The sequence below is a fragment of the Colossoma macropomum genome, unplaced genomic scaffold (assembly GCF_904425465.1).
Source record: "Colossoma macropomum unplaced genomic scaffold, Colossoma_macropomum, whole genome shotgun sequence".
Taxonomy (NCBI): Eukaryota; Metazoa; Chordata; class Actinopteri; order Characiformes; family Serrasalmidae; genus Colossoma; species Colossoma macropomum.
Genome location: NW_023494799.1, coordinates 17,730,702 through 17,751,265, shown reverse-complemented (window position 1 = coordinate 17,751,265; position 20,564 = coordinate 17,730,702). Strand labels below are relative to the sequence as shown.

The following is a 20,564-nucleotide window of genomic DNA, read 5'->3' as shown; positions in this document are numbered from 1 at the left end:
GTATGATCTGTTTTGCATGGCGAGATGGATCCGCGCTGAATAAAAGCAAAATTTACCAGCTTTTGAATTTGCCAAGGCTTGAATGATGTCACGTACTATTCGTAATGATTACTTAATCAGTCATAAAACTGCAAGATAGATCTGCCAAAATAAAAGTAATACATATTCCGATTATTATAGGTTACTGTGGACAGAGAGTTAAGCGTGGTTTAGGTTTGATCCTGGTATAACTTTTGTATAGTAATATTCAAGATGGAACTTCAGTGCGGACTAAAAATAACTGTATTCCTAAAAATATATATATAAAAAACCACCTTTTTCACTTGCATGTTTTTTTTTCCATACTTATGCTGATGATGGATTCATGAACTTTGGATTCATATATATATATATATATATATATATATATATAAGCTTGAGGGAAAATGCATTTATTCGCCTGAAAGTAGAATGAACACAAACCCAAAACATTGCACAGAAGTAAACAAACCACACGACTGCCTGCTGTTGGCTAATGGCTAACAACTTCCCTCCAGCAGCACTGGACGCTGCACCATGTGACGAGCTATCCGCCCACTGCGCAGAAGCAGCAGCGCGCAGCAGCTAACTATCGTTTCACCACTTAGGTTAGCTTCTGCTCTGCGTTCCCGACAAAGTAAGTATGTGTTGTTGGCTTGAATAACAATAAATTGCGAATAGCTAAAATATAGATGAAACAGTACCGTTTCTCAGTGTAGTTCATACTAGACTGTTGGTTGGTCGGTCGTAAGCTGTGTGAAACTGTAATTTTTGTTTAGCGCTATTGTTTACAATAACAGGACTCAAAAACGGCGGATTGGAATATTAACATTCCACAAAAGACTTGGGGACATTTTGAGGACATTCAATGTGTGTGTAGCTGATCTCTTGATCTCTTGATTTTTTGGTGAAAAATGCATTCGCTGTTGAGTTTGAGTATTTCTTGCTGCGTGTTCGCCGTGCCGCGGGTTGACCTACTTCTCGAGAATCAAGTGCACTGGGTGGAAAACGCTGTTGCATCCACGGTTAATCGGATTTCAGGGTGAGTAGAGCACGACGTCGTGCAGTCTCTGAATTCAGCCAGTTCAACTCATTTAACGTGATGGCTGTTTAGGCGATGGCGATCTTGTTGTGATGAAAATGCTTCCTGAGAGTGCCGTAGGCCTGCATCACATTATCGGGGTTTAAATGGCTTGACAGAGCCTACAGTGCACGCTCAGGTACTAGAGCTGTACGGTATGGAGAACATCTAATGTTTACATGAAAGTGCATGACACGGTGCTTAACACATGATATGTTGATATTATGTACTTAAATACATGTTCTCTTTGTGGAGAGGTCAGAAGAGGAACCTCAGCAAAGTGGGCAGTGTGTTTTATTATGGATTCTTTGGAATATTAAACTATGTGACCAGTCATTAACACAAAGGCTATACAGTCACTTACTGTATATGTCCCATGCATGGAAAGATATTCTTTTTTACCTTTAGTTTTTTCTGAACGTAAAATTATTGTTAATGGCATTTTAGCCGAAGCTCACTGCCACTGTTACGTGATTCTTGATATAAAATGAACGCTACGAACCTACATGTTACTTCTTGCCAGGGCAAAATAAAAAGGTGTGTATGCTGAAAAGAGAGCAGTAGGAAGATATATCAATTAAGCCTGACCTTTGTGCATCCCAGATTGTAGCTGTGTGGGGCCTGATGAAGTGGACAAAGATTAATGTCATTGTTTCTTAAACTCCAGGTCTAGATCTCCTGAGGGCCGCTGGCCTTTAAAGGTAGACAATTAAATTAAAGCAGCGCTATTATTAATACCTGTGTTCTCTTGTAACATGAAGTGTAGATAGGCTTCTTTTTTAATAAATATTTTAGATATTAATATATCGGATTATTTCCTGAATAGATATGCTGCTTGTTTCACAAAGGTTTGTGTTTATGCAGTTTAAAAGGGTTAAGCCTATAATCAATTTCCTCCTTCTAAAAAGTATTTAATTAATGATAATTTTCCTACTTCTTCTGTTCACTAAATGAAAAGCTCTGTGTGCCTCCCTGTGTTTCAGGCCACACCGACATTTGGCACAATGGCTCTCATCTCTATTGAAGACCTTGCTGAACTGGATGATGAGCAGTTGGATGATGATGTCACTGACAGCTCTGAGCCAATGGATGATGAAGAGCAGGAAAGGTTGTATGCTCATTGGCAGGCAGTGGGAAGGACACATCAGGTTACCGTTCCAAGAGGTACAATTTCTGAGTTTAGGTTTGGTTGTTTTGTGATGTTCATGGTGGTTATGTTTTTGAAATGCCTGTTTATTGATTGGGGGATGTTCCTGCAGACTGGTGCCTTGTTTGTAAGCAGTTTTGCTCACTTATGAAATATTTTCTCATTCTTGCTTGATATATAATTTTTTATATAGAGTTGCTCAACAGTTTTGGATCTCCTTTGTTGAATTTTTGGTTTCACAATGCGGCAGGTGTTTTCTGTGGGTGACAGGTCTGGACTGCAGACAGGCCAGTTTAGCACTCGAACTCTTTCACAGAGCCATGCTGTTGTAATACATGCAGATTGTGGTTTGACATTGTCTTGCTGAAATAAGCCTTCCCTGAAAAACACATTGTCTGAATGGCAGCATATGTTGCTCCAAAACCTCTAAAGATCATTCACCATTAAAGGTGCCTTCACAGAGTCACCCATGCCATGTGCATTAATGCACCCCATACCGTCACGAATGCTGGCTTTTGAACTGTGCACTAATAACAAGCCGGATGGTCCCTCTCCTCTTGAAGGATGCAGTGTCCGTAATTTCCAAAAGGAATTTCAAAGTTCGATTTGTTGGACCACAGGTAACTTTTCCACTTTCCCTCAAGCCATCTTAAATGGCATTGGGCCCAGAGAAGACAGCAGCATTTCTGGATCTTGTTTATATATGATTTTTATTCAGAACAATCAGCCAACTGTGTTTGCACACTGTGGAATTATTTAACCCATCCATGCAGTGAAACCCCCACATACATGCACACTAGTGAACACACACACTAGGGGGCAGTGAGCACACTTGCCCGGAGCAGTGGGCAGCCCTATCTACGGCGCCCGGGGAGCAATTGGGGGTTAGGTGCCTTGCTCAACGGCACTTCAGGACTGTCAGCCGAGGGGATCGAACCGGCAACCTTCTTGTCACAGGGCTGGTTCCCTAACCTCCAGCCCATGACTGCCCCCAAAGAAAATATATGATTTATTCTTTGCATGGTAGAGTTTTAATTTGCATTTGTGGATGCAGCGGCAAACTGTGTTCATAGACCGTGGTTTTTGCAAATGTTCCTGAGCGCATGCAGTGATTTTCATTACCGAATCTGGCCTGTTTTTAGGGCAGTGCTGCCTGAGGGCCCGAAGATCATGCCCAGCCCATCTTTACTTCTGAAAGAGGTCATCAAATTCAAAATGGTCATATGTTTTTCAAAAAACAATACGATTTCTCAGTTACAACATTATGATGTTGTCTTTGTACTATTTTCAATTAAATATAGGATTTACATGATTTGCACATCATTGCATTTTGTTTTTATTTACATTCTGCACAGCATCCCTTTTTTGGAAACAGGGTTGTATGCCAGTTTGACTCTTTACATGCATAGTTTACATGCTACGCTACCCAACATGCTACTTACTCATATATTTTCCACCTATTAGAATAATAATGAATACACAATACTGTGAAATAGTTCCTATTGGATTAGCTCCAGTTAGAAATAGGGCTTTTATCAGACATATTTTGTTCATTTGTAATTCATAGGCATCAATTTGAATATTTATATTTGTCTTAGAAAAAAATTTAAAAAATTCTAGGCTATAGATAAAAATGTCAAAAAAAAAGATAATTGAAAAATAAAAAATAAGTTTCAACACATCAACAGATGTGTTGAAACTTAACTGGTACTGTATATAATCAAAAAGCCTATGATTTTAGCATAAAGAGGCTTTGGATTCTAGCATGAAACTTTGATGTTATAGAGACCAACTAGCTAAAGTACTGTTTCCTTTCTCTTGTTGTTGATATAGAGTGCTGTGCTAGACAGTTGACCGCCACTGCGATATGCGGTTTGAAAAGAGAGTGGAATATGAGTTAGCCCAGGTTTATGAGTATGTTTCCCTTGCTCATACCATGAAAAATCAGTTTAAAACCTCAAATAAAAATGGAATGGACTTCTGTACAAACTGAGAGAAGACTGTACATTATTATTTCACATACTCATTCTACATAGCCCTTATCACACATCTACATAAGAGTATTTGGCTGCAGATAGAAATTACAGCATTTTGCTCTGCATGACCAGCTGCCCTTCCCAAACACCTACCAATCAGTAATCAGTAAAAACATTTCAGACAAGTGTCTGCAATTTAATGGTGTGTGCGTATTTTATTCTCCTAGAAATGACGGGACCAATTATGGAGATGACAAGGAGGAACCAGGAGATGGGACAAGAACGAGTTCCTTTTGCTGTCATCTCAAGACATGAAAAGGTACTGGGAGTTTCACACTACATTTTTGTAAACGTGGAAAATGTAAGGTGCCCTGCATGATCTTGCTTTTTTTTTCTTGAGGGTTTACACGGTGTTGTTTGAATGCTGTATCTAGCTCTCCATTTCTCTGATGCTAGCTGTAACGGTAGCCAGTAGCGTCGTAACCTTCCATCAGCTGTGATAGCTGGGTGTCATTTTGATATGTACAGGCAGTTCTGTCACTCGCCCTTTTAGAATGTGATTTGCTGTTAACTATTAAGTCTACAAGAATGAACAAGCTAAACTAAAAAAATCTTCCTTCACAATCGAAAAAAAACATCTCTCATAATAGAATGCACCCAGTGTGAGCCCCCCTAATTGTTTTGCACATGCCAGTAAAACTACATAAATAAATGATGTTTATGTTCTGCTGTTGTTTGGTAAGTTAGGAGTTAATAAAAATATGAGTTGTCTGTGTGTGTCCTCCTTATTTCTTTCTTTTTGGGGTGTGTGTGTGTGTGTGTGTGTGTGTGTGTGTGTGTGTGTGTGTGTGTGTATGTGTGTGTATGTGTGTGTATTAGGTTGGTGAGATAATGTATGAGGAGAGGGTGTATCCAGCAGGTAAATGGGCTTGTATCACTGTTGGTGAGGACCTGTATGAGCAGAGCATCTCTATGGGCTTCATGAAACTCATGCGCTTCATCTGCAAGGAGAACTCAGCTGGTACATGTGGATTTTTTTTTTTTTACATTTATTTTTTACTATTTTACATTTTTACATTTAAAACAAATAAAAAAACGCAATACCCTGTATCTAGAGTAGGAAACTTTCACAATGATTCAGCTTGATTACGATTCTTTTGGAAACTGATCAGTACCTTATGAAAGAATTATTTTAAAAAGAATAAAAAAAAAATTTAAAAAAATAAAAATAATTATTAAATGGCACAGTAGTGGAATACAGACATCTAAGACAGTACACCAAGCTTCTTTTTATTTAGTTGTTATCATTTCCCACTTGTTGACTAAGTCTCCATCAGAATTGCTACCTTAAAACAGATGTATTTTTACAGTGCTGTCAGTTACTAAAAATATGTGATTGTGAACGTAACATTGCTGTAATTCTTTTTCCCCTTTACTCCCAGGCCGTTACTTGGGCATGACCGTGCCTGTTGTGAATGAAATAACGATGCTGGATGACGGCTCCAGCTTTGTCAAAGATGTTCTGACAGCATATTACCTGCCTGCAGAGTTCCAGGCCAACCCACCCCAACCTTCTGACCCAGACATCACCATCGTCCACAGGGACGCAATCAGAGTCATCACCCGGTAAAGCAGTTTCCCTCTTAGACTTGGATAACTGCTCATAATCTAGGCATTACCTGACAAAAAACAAGTTGTGTGATTGTACAAATTTACAAAAATGTTTTGTTTCTCTTGATGAAGATTGTGGTGAGGTTGCTGTACGTTTTGAATCCAACATAAAGCAATTTTCTGATAAATAATTCTGTTCAGAAGTGTAGAATGACCATCTTTCCTTCTGTCAGGGTTTTCTTTGGCACCACCACAGAGGAGACCATTTCTCGGCAGATCAGCTTGCTGTGGGAGCTGCTGGGCACACCTGAAAATGTTCACCGCGACACCTACATGGTGGCCGTTTTTGAGAACCCTGGGGTGCCGAGCCGTCGAAACGAGATCTGGTTCATTCGCCGGGACCCCTAAGAACATTCTACTCTATCTCCACCGCCCACCCTCACACAAACAATCACATACACACATACCTGTGATCATCATTACACCCCATAAAATGACAGGATGGGGCTTATTACGTATGTAAATATTATCATCAATATTGACTCAGGCAGGTCTTTGAGTGAAGACTTGATAGGTAGTGTACACAACCCAGAAGAGGATATAAAGCCAGTAGCACATAATAACTACATATATACACCACAAATACTAAATACTAAACTACCCACTTAGATGGCTTACTGGTTTGGTAGCCTAGTTAATAAAGCCACAAGTAATGAAGGGCATGTACTTTGCACTGCTTGGATGATCATTTTTCCTAATTACATCCTGACTCACCTTGATGTTGCGGCATCCAGTTAGCCCATGATTGTTAGTCCCCCTTGAGATTTTTTGTTTGTTTGTTTGTTTTTTACATAGCCTCTACTGTTTTTTTTTTTTTAATAATTTGTCTGCTTACAAACATAGTTTGCAGTCTTTTTCAGTATTTAGGAGAAAATACTTTCAGCATTGACATTAAGTGAAATACACTACTGCACAATTAATTGCACAGTGTGTTAGTACCAATCAGTTCGATCTCTGAAATTATAAATGAAACCCTGCCAGTAACACACTCCATTTAGTGATCTTGAAACTGCATGACAATCATTTCTAGTTATATGAAGCAGTGATCGTCAAATGAGTACTTTAACAAATTGAAGGACTGTGTTTCATTTGTGTGTTTTATGAATGCATTGACCAACTTTTGCTGTTTCCATTGGGTTTTTAAGTGTAATGACAAACTACAGGTGTCTGTACAACTTGATAGATCATGTGTTTCCAGATTGTGCTGTGACTGTGTCTAAATGTACTAATCACTCTTAAGTAATTCATTATTGTAATAAAAAACATTGGTCATTTTTGTTATGCTCTTGCATCCCTATAGAAGTGTTGAAAAATATTTTTCCCAATTAATTATTGTAATAAAAACGTTTGTCATTTTTTTATACTCTTGCAGCCCTGAAGAAGTGTTGACAAACATTTTGGCCTACTTGTTTGGTTTCCTTTTTTAGTAAATCAAATTTTAGATTCAACACTCATTTGGAGTATAAAGACAGTTTCTTACCCTCTGTGGCCACTAGGTGGATAATGCGATCACTTTTGCATTTGAAGTGTTATTGTTCATTTTTTTAAGCTTGCGATTTTCTGGGACCACTTAGATTTAGGTACTGTATGGTTATATACTGTATGTCGAGTGATCTGGGGTCTTACAGTCCTATCGTTTTAATAATATTTAATTAATCAATGACTTGCGCTTATAATACATTTGCATTTGTTCCTCTGCGTGTCACTTCCATTGCTGTATCTGTATTTGCCACACCGTTATTCACACTCTCGAAACCGTATTTAATTGTTTTATCTCGGTGTATTATACAACTAAAGATTATTGTGAAATATATGGTCTATTTAAAAGTACATATCAACATAGATGAAGATTTTTAAACTGGTCAGTGTTGCAAGACATTGTGTTGACATGGTGGAGATGTAAATTTTACGGATTCCTGACCTTAAGATACATAACCTATGTTGTTTTGTTTTTTTTTATGCTTAAGAATAAAGTTAAATCAGAGCTTTGATTGTCTCCGTTTCATCGTTTGAAGAATTTGTAGTTTTCAAAATATGGTACAGACTGTGAACAAAGCGTAGTCTGATAGAAGGTTCAGTGTAATCCACGGCTCCTCCTTCCAGCAGCCTTCGCCGGAAGCCGCCCATCCACCCAAGCTCTCAGGTTGAACAGGGAACCGAGGGACCCGGTGGAAGCCTCCATGCGTAGCAGAACTGCTGCCGATGACTCTCCCAATCATTTGGCCAGATATTTAGCCCGAGCGAGCACTTTGTGTCTTTGCAAGGAAAATTACTCTGGAGTTTGCATGGAGCGCCTGCCACATTCTCCCAAATCCGTACTGATTCTAAACTAGCCAATTAGGCTAGCTTTGCTTTGGAGGCTCTGCTTCACGTTGTCCTGAACACTCGGGCGAGAAAAAAAACATCTAAATTCGGCTGTTAAACTGTTATCGACCGTTCAGTTGTAACCGAATCGCATGGGGTCTTGCGTGTAAGCCGCTCTGCCGTCGTCTTTTGAAGCAACTTTCTTTAAGTTAAAACATGAGTTCATCAACAATAAAGAAAGATCACGGTGGTGAAAGCGGTGTGAAGTCGATGCCGCTTGGGACATGGACTGCTACTGTTTTCATGGTCGTCACGCTCTTTTGTAAAGGTAAGAAAGCAAAAACACTGACTGTGGCTATATGCGCGTAGTTTGTAACAGAGTATCTTAAAATTAGCCTTTAATTTGGGCTGAAAATCTGGAGGTCTGAAGGAACAGAAGCCCTTTACACTCATCCACGGCTGGTGTGCGAAAACTTGGAACTGGCTTCTAGCTATCGTTCAAGTAGAGGACAGAAATGTGGATTAATAATTTAGTGAATGTTATTAGCTAAGGTTAGGCTAGAAACTGCTGCAACACGTTTAGTCATGGCACCGTGTTTATAATGCCGTTGTTTTCATGGAGTTACCTCCTTTTAAGTGGCCCGGTATAAGGTTTTCATGCGTTGTTTAATTATGCAGCTTTTCCAGCAGCTCCAAAGGGGTGGTGAGTCTTTAACAGGCTTGGAGAGCTGAACAATGCAGCGTCTAACATTACCAGTAAACTCTGTAAGACATGGCTGTCGATGAAAGAATAGTGTGAGTCGTGATTTGCATTAAAGAAAGTACAGTAACGACTGAGACTGCTGATAATTTGCACGACTACAGTATGATTCAGGATTCTTTATTTTACTGTCCACATATAAGACTTTTGATACTTTTTATTGTAACTTAGGCATTTTGCGTAAAACTTTAAGTGTAGAAATTGTAAACCACTCACGTCTTTTTAAATGTTGACATTACATTTAAAAAGACGTCAGTGGTTTACAGTTTCCCAGCTCAACAGGCTCTTTCATGGATCCTGTTTTGACTTTGGCTGTGGTAGAGGGGGATAGCGAGTCCAGGACCAAAGCCATTTGCAAATCACTCTGTGGGTGTTTTCATGAAATGTGGGTGCTGATTTGTGTATTACTTTGTTGCTGTCAGGATAACGAGCTAGGACCTAGGGTAAATGCTGTGAAAATGCCCTTTTATGGAGAGGTTAACAGGTTAAACGTGTCTCTTTTATATGGAAGTATTCTGTATGAGACATACTTGGAGCTTAATTGTGTAAGGATCAGTTCTCAGTTGGTACTTCCTGCTTAACGCATCCCACGGAATACAGGTAAGCAGGAAGGTAATGGGAGCAGTACGTGGGGAAGGATAGTTAGGCTGGGGGGGTGCAGTCTTTGGAAAAGAGAATAACGTGTGTTGTATGGCTGAGGTATTCCTCCAGGGCCTTTTGAGGAAATAGTGAGGCATTTGCATGAGTGCCTAAAAGATAAAAGGGTGGAGGGCAGGGGCACTTCACAGGTACTTGAGGGATCTGCTTGATCTTGATGGCTCCCCAAGAACATTGGGGAGCCATCTCACTTCTTTGTAATGCTAATTGAACAATGTCTGGGAAAGCAACATCTTCACAGTGGTCATGGAAAGGGGCACTGTATTTTTGACACATTGTGGATTCTGATTTTTTTTTTTTCTTAATTAGCACTCATGTTGACATTTTGGCAAGGATAATACCCATAATCCTTTACAGTTTCAAGTAGCATTTTAGTGCACGATGTGCATTGCGTGCCCAAAAGGGGACAATAATTTTAACTAGTAATCCTCAAAAAAAAACGTGTAATTAAAAGGTTTCCTCATAGAAAAGCATTGCAGTATTGTGCTGTACTCAGGCACCTCTGAATTAAAGAATTATTTCCAGTAACGAATTCAGTACAGTTAATGATTAACTCTGTAGGCTTGCATACATTATGATAGAAAGAATTTTGGTGATGAGGATAAAGTATTCAGTTTGATTTAAATAGAGGCTAGATGATCAAACGTCTGTAGACATTAAATGTGTATCTTAGCAGAACAGCTGAGTAGAAAAGGTAATTGTAGAATGTTCAGTTACAGCTGGTATTTTTCCACAATAATTTTAGTAGTTTTTGATAGTTTTGTAGTTTGTCCATCTGTATAAACCAAATCTTTTGTGAAGTCCTTCAGTTCAAATCTAAAATATAATGCCTTTTATTTGAACAGTTAGGTTTCTGTAATACTATTGTATTTTTAACATTCCTAAGTTCCCAGAGATATATATTGTAGCATGCATGTTTACTGCAGAGAGGTTGTTAGTGTAATTATGAAGAGGGATGGCACTCTATGCATATCATGACATTGCCACCTGTCATTCCCTTGTTATATTTTGAACAGTGGTACATGCCTAAGAACTAAAGTGGCATGTTGTGGCAGATAGTGGTTGTGCTGATGGATTAAGCACCTGCTTGTTCCTATATTCTGCGCTGCCTTTCTTATGCTCTAATGCACAGGAGACTCTTTGGGCCTAGCACAATATTGTGTCTTACAGCATGTTTAATATTCAAGATGATAGTTTGTCAACATTTTTGTTCAGGTGCATCCAGCTCTGTTATAGATGTAGTGTTGCTGATGAGTTGAGATTGAAGCAATTTTTTTCTTCACGTCTGTTGTCAACTGGAAGGTATCACATTACATGAGTTTCATTAGATGTTTACATGAGTGTATTAAATGGAAGTGATTGTTTGATCCAGTAGATCATACTAGCAACATGAAAGAGAAATATTTTTGTATCATAGCAAGTTGCTAGTTGCAACACATGCTTTCAGAGATTTCAAATTTCTTTGTGATCTCATGATTCTTTAAAAAGGCCCAGTTAAAGCTTATCTTGAAAATACATTTTACATGAATGAAAACAAAATGGAGCTATGTAATTGATCTTATCCGCATATAAGTGCAACTTCCATTCAGCGGTAACAAGAAATTTCAACAAGAATCTATAGCATCAATTATGTTATACATTTCTGCATTTCTGTGCTCTGTTTAGGCATGGATGTTCCCTTGGATGCCAAATGGCAAGGCAGGAATTCTCCTTCATGTATTTTACCAAAGAAAAGCAGTTTACTCTTAGAATCTTAATGCTTATGTATGTAAACAAAAGAACTGACCATGATTAAAAGCTCTTAAAATCTTTCAGTGTGTTCAGAATTGCCAGTTTTGCTGGCGCTGCTCTCTGTGATGTTACTGGTGACTCGCAGCAAGCACTTACCAGCACTTTTTACTTTTTATGAGGTAATACCATTATCTTTGCCTTAAATTAACATTGTCACTGTATGATTGAAACCCTTGATAAGACCGTTATTTGGCACCATACCATATGAAAACAGACAGGACCGGCTGACATCTTGGGCCGTTTGATCACCAACTTAATTAACTCCTGTAATGACAACCTGATTGAGCCCTTAAAACTCACTGTGATGAGACTTTTTTTTCTGACAGTGATGAAATTCAGTGGACCTGGCTGCAAAGGTGAGACACCTTCTTCCACTTGTTCTCCAAATATGTCAGCTCAGCAGAGGTGGAGACTTGCGTGAATTTTTTGTGTAGGAGTTTCACTAATACTTCTTTGTTTGTGTAGTTTGATGGTACAAGACATGATGATCAGACTTCGGATGAAAGCAAAGTCTTTCAGTAGTACTGAAAGTGAGAGTGAACTAAAGACAGACTCATTTATAACCTCACAGTTACATTTTTATGTTGCTTAGAATGCTGTTTAAGTAGTTTTCATTTAGCTCCCCTGATTTGGCATAAAATTGTTCTTTAAGTATTAGCTTATATTTTATTTTTTTATTTGTATAAAGAAATTATTTGGATCTCATTTTCCACCAGTTCTTAATTCAAAGCAAATCACAGAAGCTAAATTAAGTTTTGAAATTTATTGAAATTTCTGAGATTACTGCTACACGAAGTTAAAATTTTTATGGTGTGTATTCAAGGCAAATGACTAGGCATTGTTAAGGAAAAGATTAGCAACTCGTCCGCTGCGAACCAGCAGAATGTACCGTTTTGGTTATTGGCTGACCCACAGACAGTTTGCCTGTTTCACCTCCAGATATTGTGGGATTATATGTAAGAAACATCTACCTGATAATTTCCCATTTTAAACTGTAGCTAGGCCAGCAGAAAATCAAAGCAACATTTTTGTTGACCAAGCATAAAATGCTTACTATATACCACACTGGTCCTCAAACTGAGCTGTACAGCACACCATGGCAGAGAATTATGGGTAAACAATGGGTAATAAAATCATATCAAATATCTGATAAGGGTCAGCTTTTTCACCACAACTTCAGTCCTTCTAGGAATATTTGTTTGAGCAGTTAGTGTGTAGTGGAACATTGTACCAGTTTTTCAAGAAGAGAAGCTTGTTCTTCTCCAGTTCTTTGAGGGATGAAGCTGGTGGATATCTGCTCTACAGAACATAGATTTGTAATGGTCTTTAGATGTACTCTTTTGAGACCTCTAATGACTTCTATGAGGTGGCTGCCCATACCACTGTGGATTATCTGCTGTGTTCATACAATGGACTGAAGGCATCCTTTGCCTCAAACATATTTTGAAAAAAAGTTTAAAATTACTTATCAGACCATAATACTTTTTGGTTATGCATTATGTGTCTTTTAGGAGCGTAAGACCTACAACAAATCTAAACTTTGAGAAGCTCAGGACATTATTTCACAGAGGTGCTGATTCAGTTGTGTAATCATTTTTGTGGCTATAGTTTTGTGGTGTTTAGAACTTGACCACTCCAGTGTCTCTCTATATCTGTGGGTGAACTTCAACGACGGTTTCTTTTTGTTGACGCATTTTGCCTGTTTGGCTTATACTGTTGACTTATTTCCGAGACTGTTCTCCTTGGCATATTAAATAATTTTGCTGATGCTTGCACCTTAAATATGGGGACTGAATGGCTTCTAAACCAATCTAGTTAGTTGTTTCATGTTGCTTTGAAAACTGGTCAAAATGCAAATCACTGGAACATTTTTACTCCCTGTATGAATATTACTGATTTATTCTAAAGTTCCAGATCATGTCTGAAAGAAAATGTAAACAAAATGTTAAAATTAACTACTTTGTGTTGGATATGATATTTTGTAGAGAGTTTGTGAACAGTGCTAACATTCAGAACACTCTTTAAAAACAAATGGTTCTTTTTACAAGATCCGAATAAGACTGCAATTAGATTGAAGTCCATATGCTTTAGATTACATGAGCATTTTTCCCTGGTGATAATTTTAGCAACACTGCAACATTTTTACTTAACAGCAAATGCTCTTGGATTTTATGCAATAAGAGGAATATGTATAGGTTTTCCAGTTGAAACAGGCCCATATCTGAATGAGTATATGTGACTGGAATGATTAATAAATAAACCTTATTTTTAGTTATTTCAGGCTTATATTTAAAACATACAGAGTGTGGTGCAAGTTTAGCGAATTTTCACAACAGTATGCTGTTATGTAGGCTTCTGAGATAATGTGCAGTATAGCATCGTCCGGTTGCTAACAGTATCATGGGGGGCACGTGGCACAAGAGCCACTTTCCAAAAAAACAAAAAAACAAAAAAAAAAGTTTTCTCTGTGTCCAGGACAAAGTTGCCAAAACATTGTATGTGTGTCTGCTGTTAACCTTCAGGTTGAGGAGCTTCTCAGTCGAGATTTGTGGCACCTCTCCAGTAACACGTTTCAGCATGACAAGTAATGTAGTAACGTTACAGAGAAGCCTGCCAGACCCTTAAACCAGAGAAAACAAACATGCTTGTGATTCTGGTCAGGAACTTGCTAAGTTTGTTGGTATAACCTCCACTTAATAATTTTCTTTGTGTGTAAATGAGTCTTAGATGTGTTTTGTGCTGCTTAAACTATCATGCTTATGTTGTGTGTGTTTATTTATTGTTTTTTTGGGCAAGGGGTTGATGAGATCGCCATCTCACCACAAGTGTTGAGAAGTAGCTAATTGCATCACATTCCAGTTTTCACACTGTGAAGAGACACAGCCGAGGCAGGGGTGGGGACCTCCTGCAGAGTATGTGGTGTGTTCTGAACCCTGGAAACACCATCTCTTACTGTACCTGTACTTTATTTAGTCATGAAATAGGGAGGAAATACTGCAGCGATTCTTGCAGTGCATAACTTTGTTGTTCACTTAATAATTAACATTAGAATTTCATTCTGGATTGTTTAACCCGCTTTCTAAGTAATTTGCTTTATTCAATCACTATGTTAATTTTCTGCAAATAAATATAGATGTGGGAGAGAGTTAGTTTTGAAACACTGCAGTGGTGAAATCAATAGGTTGATTGGTGATAGGTAATTCTTTGAGGCACGAAATCCAGATGGAGGGCAGGAAGTGAAAAGCAGAACTGATGAGATGGAGGCAAGTACTGTGTTATTGCCGATCATCGATTGGTGTGGTTAAATTGAAAAATGAAAGAAATAGGAACTGATCAGTGTCCATCAAAGTGGACAAACGACCCTACCCAGTGGCCGGGGGTGTCATATTTACAATTCCATAACCATTTTAAGATCATGGCATTAATGCTTTAAGTTTTAACATTATAACGGTTGATTTTAACATCACTACCTTACCTGTGATGAAATGTTTGCAGACGTACATGTGTTGACTGGACGGGTCCCACAGTTTACCATTTTCGTCCTCTCTGCGGATGGCCTGAAGCCACAGATCTCTGTTCTTGCTGTCCTTTGCTCTTTGGGGAAGTAAAGAAAATTGTAAACTTTTTTTTAACCGTTAGACATGCCAAATGTAATGCAGCTGCTTTTAGGCATGGTGGCACTAGTCTAGTATTTCCAATTTGGTGCTGGCACTCTGACTGGGTTTATTTTCACTCAGAAGGGGGTGTGGTCGTTTGGACTCATCTATGCAGAGGAGCGATTTTTTTTCAGCTGTATTCATAGTATTCGATAACGTCATTAAGAAGGCCACGTCACCAATGTTGGTAGGCATGCTGTAACTCTGATGTGCTCTGATAGAGCTCATCTCATCACCGTTACTGCAGCTACATCCCTGCAGGTGGATAAAAGCAAAATGGGGCAAAATGAACACAGAAAAGATGAAAAGTCTCCAGAAAACACTACAAGGAGAAGATCAACTAGACTGGTGGACTGCATCCCTAAAGCCTGTATTTCTTCAGAGTTCAGAACATTCCAATCCATGAGATTTTACAAAAAAAAGTGGCCACCAAAGCTGCCAGAGCTCTTAAAACTCATACCTAAAGCTGAAGTCAGCTTCCTGTTTGCTGGCTTCTCATTTGAATTCCACCCTAAATGGTCTTGCAGTTACTCTGAGGTGCTTTAAAAGTAGAATGAATTATGATAGTTGTCAAATGTAAGCCAACATCAGCTTACCTTAATAAATGCATCCTTAATCAACAAATACCTTAAACTTTCGCTTGGAGATGTGTCATGAGCAGCTAACAAGCAGCACAGCGAAGCAGCTGTTGAACGCATCTCACTGGTTGATCTAACGCCGCATCAACACACCTCTGTACTTTACCTACTACACTAATGAGTGCGCTTCTAATGTTATATGCACTATTTTTACACACTATTTAGTGTGCTAGTATGTGGTTTGGGACAGGTCACTAGTAATGGGAAGCTTCGGCCATTTAAATTTCAGCTTTGATTTATCATCACTGCAGCAACAAATCAAGTAAATCCTTTTTATGAACAAAAATGTTTGGTACTTAATAAAAGCTTGTGATTTCTCTATTAGATCGACTTGAGAAACCGTACACGACGCAAACCATGGGCATTTTTAGAGATTATGATAGTGATTCCATTGTAGAAAATCACTTCCTGCTCTCCATCTGCAGTTTGCACTACACAACGCAGTAACGTGATGTCATGTTCAAACAGCCTATTCCTGAATTGCAACCAGAAAGCAAGCTGTTCCTCTTGCTGACTGTTGCAGGGCTATAAACTAGCCCATCAGTTCCCAGAACCCTACTAGCATTGGCCCACTGATGGCTACCCATCAGTATATTGTATGTGCATTGTGCGTAGAGGTTGTGTATAGAGGTGAGTAGAGGTTGTTGGTTGAGAATTTGTGAATGCGATGCATGCTATGAATCAGATACACTTGGATTTCATGCTTAAAATGTGTGATTATGGGAATGTGTTTTTTTTTTTTTATATATTTCTGTTTAATACAATCCATGATGTTCCTTGAACATAGAAAAAAAAAACTCTGCTCAGGTCTTAAAACTGGAAGTTACTGTGCACTGCTGGGGACAAGTCAGGTACCTGATCAGGTATTGTATGCCTCTTCTGTATTGTCTTCTTTTTACCACATAAGAGACTGCAAAAACAACTTTTATCTAGAGCCCTGTCAGGGAGTGTTCATTACACACATTTGTGGTATGCCTGTGGAGCTCACGGGTCATATCACCCTGATGATAAAATACAATACACCGTGTAACCCTATAAAACCTTACTTATAACTATTAATACTATTAACCCTTTTGTAGTTGCATTGTAGTAAACCAAATGTACCTTATGCAGTACTCTCTTTGTCTCAGTGAAATTAATGGCACTGTTCACAAAAACATAATTTGTGTGTATTATGATGTTTTTCACCAGAGCTAATCACATATCTTTCTGTGCCCATCAGGCCACATGATCTTTTTCCCTTCCATCCCATTTGTCTTAATAGAAGATCTACATAGTTTGTAGTGTACTACCCACAGTTCAACCCTGGAATGACTGCTGTTTGGACAAGCTTTAGTTAGAGTGGATTTAGTGTTCCTCTCCAGCTATCCCATGACCATGGTGCTCTTTCTGCTCTCACTTCATACTGAACAGACAGGAGTCTTAAGAGGAGCCTTGTGCTTATGAGCAGGCCTCTATTGTCTTTTAGTGTGTGTGTGTGTGTGTGTGTGTGTGTGTGTGTGTGTGTGTGTGTGTGTGTGCTGCATGTAGGGAGACACCTGTTTAGCCATGTCCATGCAATTATGACTACTTTGATTGAGTGAGCAGCTGGTAAAACAGCCTACTTCCTTCCCAAGACACGTCTCCACTGCTTAGTGAGCAGTGTGTTGCCTAGGGTGGTATTGTCAGCCATGGTAGTGCCTCTAGGTCTCAGGATTGAGTTACCCTTGAGGAACTCAACAGCTGAAAGTGATAAGTTTGTAAATATGTGACTTCCACACTTGTGCTGCTGAGTTAATTAGCCACATTTTTTCTTATGGTCTGCAGAGTAGTCTGACATATAGACAAGCAACAATATTTATATCTTCTTGCAAGAATGAAATGGTTTTTGTGGCTTAGCTGATTTTTTTTTTTTGGAGTTTTTGAAGCTCTTTCACTTACTTTGCAAGAAACATGACAAGGGTTAGCTTTTTTGGCAATTACAATACAAGCCTGCCTTCCTTGATAGAAATCAATAGTGTTTTTCAGTGGATCCTCCAATCACACTACAATGAAGCTCAAATAGATTCAATATTGTTCTGCTTTGTTTATTCTGCAGTGTCCTGTTGTGTCAACCCATGTGGTCAGATTACCCAGATATGAGACCCTTCATGCATCCCTGATCCCAAGCAGCCAGCCCTATATACTGCCTTCCTCTCTGTAGCTAGCAAGGGAATGGAGCCTGTATGAAATTACAGTAGTAAACAATATAAACCCATACTTCTAAGCGTTCCTCTATAGCCCCCCTAAACATGGCCAGCAGCTTGTCTTTTTAATACTAAAGAGTTGGAGTATCAGGTTCACTGGATCTTCTGCACACATAAATCAGTAGATCCACACTTCCCTCACTTACTAATCTTCCCCAGCCTTCAGGATCAGGACTGATCCTGTATCAGCAGTCTACTTTGTGTTCTCAGTGAATGCGTATGTGTACGTAGGTAACTTGTGAGTACACATATCTTCTGAAAAGTGGCAAAGATTTGTGGACTAGAAGCCTAACAAGGCTGCTGAGTGTTTGTCAGGGGGTGCTTTGGCATATAGAGTTCATTTTGTGTCAAAAGTTTCAGATAAAATAAAATCCACAAGCAAAGTATTAAGTATCAAAATGTCCAAAATAAATTGCAAATACAAATAATGAGAGTAAAATCAAACTTCACTTTTCAAGATTACTACTTATTTTCGCTCATTCTAATATAAATATATTGCTCATTTTGCCAGTTTTTGCTTTAATTTGTTTCTGTTTGCTGGTATATTTTTTTGCTTCTGGAATTGCTCTTTTGCTTCTGACTATTCTGTTCAGTCAGGTATAAACGTTAAATACGGTTACCTTTTTGTAAAATAGGCTTTAGAGAGACTGTGTTGTCCTGCCGTAAACATCACCGCCCGCTTTTAGCTTCAGTGTTCAGTGTTAGCAGCACTGCTAAGTTTCTCAGCTTGTTTGCTCAGTTCTTGGCATGGAGCATGTTATTTGGAAAGAAATGACTTTATTTGAACTTTTCCATGGACAGAGCTGTCTTTAGAGGCTGCATTTCATGTAGCATGGACAAAGTTTTCAAGTACAGTGCGAGTATATAAATCATAGACTTTGTGAGTGACCAAAGAACAAGATTTCTAAAAATTTCACAGTGTGTCTGACTTTAGAAGACATACAGCTACAGCTCTACAAGCAAAGACTCAGAGAGGACTCCACACGTGAGCTTCTTGGATGCGTTAGCCTTGAATGTAATTCTTGCTTTCACAGAGTTACAGAGACTGATACTGAAAGACTGCTGAGGTGCAAAGCTACAGCTGTACAGAACTTTTCTGACGTGGAACAAAATTCACTGTTCTCCACTGCAGCGATACTCAGTCCAAAGTAGCATGAAATAATATAGCATAGCTAGCTAATACACTTCATTTAAAATCGGCTACATTTTACGATTTCACTGTTAAGGTTTCACACATTTGCACTAACAGCTGTTTAATTCTAAGAAGGTTACTCAGTATAGTGTCCGACTCTGTATCGGCGAGTACTAAAAAATAAGTTCTCATACTCAGTCTGAAAAAAACGATATCGAGGCATCCCTACTTATAATTGAGCGTTAGAAAATGTATTTAACAGTTATCTACAGTTATCACTGTTGAATATGGAAAAATACATTCTACATTAATATACATTAATATTGTTGTCTCTCAGATGGAAAAACTAGGCCCAATAAACAATGATTTTGTGCTCAACACACCACAGAACAAGTTAGATTCTGTCACGTGTCGCTGTTTGATACAGATTTGGGGGTATTTTTTCCTTTGTGGTACTGTTTATTTATTTGTTTGTTTTTTTTAATTCCCCAAAAGTTAATAATTAGAAAGCCTTGCCCAATACATCCGACTCTCTGGATATAAGATAAACATGTCCAAATCATCAGCAATGCCACTAAACATAAATCCGGTTGACTCGTTTCATTCTGTTTGCCCTTTTCTATTTGTGCCATATGGTTATAAATATCTTGGCATGTTTGTGGGTCTAACACTAAAAGATCTTTATTGCAAAAATTATACATCTCTTATAAGCACAGTTAAGACAGAGCATGACGATCGGTGTTCTCCTCCCATTTCAGTTTTAGGGCAGGATAAATGTCTTGAAGGTGAAGTTATTTTCCAGGTTTGTTTGGAATCACAAGAGCCCTTGAATCAAATTTGCAAATTTAATGAGAGAGAGGTGTAGCCAGTATACCTAATTGTCAAATATACTATTGGTCTGCTCATAAAGGGAATATGCTCCCTGTGTAATGTGTAATGATGGGGGAATGTTTATCGTTAAATATTGAGTCTACCCTTTGCTTTCCCTTAACAATTAAGCCTTGTGGTCTTTAACACACTCTGATGGAAGCCCCTAGATTTGAGGCACTACTGAATGATAGACACGCTTTAGAAGACCCTACCCAAAGATGTTTCACCTCCCTGAATGATGCATATAGAAGGTTTCTCTTTTTTTGGTAGGGAGTTGTACAGTTGCAGAACATAATGCTGCTCTCTGGGTGGAGTTTAGCCTTCACCCATGGAGCTCCTCTGGATAATCTATGTGCTGGTAAAGGTAAATATCCTATATTTAGTACTATTAAAATATTATCCTTTTTGCAGATAGTTTTGTGACAACGGTCATGCAGAACTCATAGCTACCTATGTGGCTAATAAATTTTAACCAATAAAATCCCCTCCCTTTGCTTCCTCCTCAGAATCTGTGTGAATGCCGTCTTTGTCCTAAGTGTTCAGTACCCCTCCACAGGAATCCAGAAAGGGGTTTGGAGAGCAACCTTCACTAGGTTAAAGCAGAGACAGGAGACTCAAAAATTAAAACCTTCTTCTTG

At 38.6% G+C, this 20,564-nt stretch overlaps 2 protein-coding genes across 3 annotated transcripts in view; both read left to right on the top strand.

Moving 5' to 3' along the window:
• Positions 1-548: 548 nt before the first annotated feature.
• On the top strand, positions 549-7,731 carry soul4 (heme-binding protein soul4). 2 transcript variants are annotated; one of them, XM_036586163.1, is made up of 6 exons: positions 549-655; positions 2,083-2,263; positions 4,450-4,541; positions 5,102-5,243; positions 5,665-5,848; positions 6,067-7,731. In XM_036586163.1, the coding sequence occupies exons 2-6, from the start codon at positions 2,104-2,106 to the stop codon at positions 6,239-6,241; spliced, it is 753 nt and encodes a 250-aa protein (XP_036442056.1). In that variant the 5' UTR covers positions 549-655; positions 2,083-2,103; the 3' UTR covers positions 6,242-7,731. The 2 variants fall into 2 exon arrangements, with proteins under 2 accessions (XP_036442056.1, XP_036442057.1); XM_036586164.1 differs by lacking the exon at positions 549-655 and adding an exon at positions 1,042-1,060.
• Positions 7,732-7,999: 268 nt separating this feature from the next.
• ptk7a (protein tyrosine kinase 7a) overlaps positions 8,000-20,564 on the top strand; it is a 31,375-nt gene continuing 18,810 nt past the window's right edge. Inside the window, exon 1 of the mRNA XM_036586162.1 lies at positions 8,000-8,525. Coding sequence (XP_036442055.1) covers positions 8,414-8,525 — 112 coding nt within the window. The 5' untranslated portion in view covers positions 8,000-8,413. The remainder of the gene's footprint in view (positions 8,526-20,564) is intronic.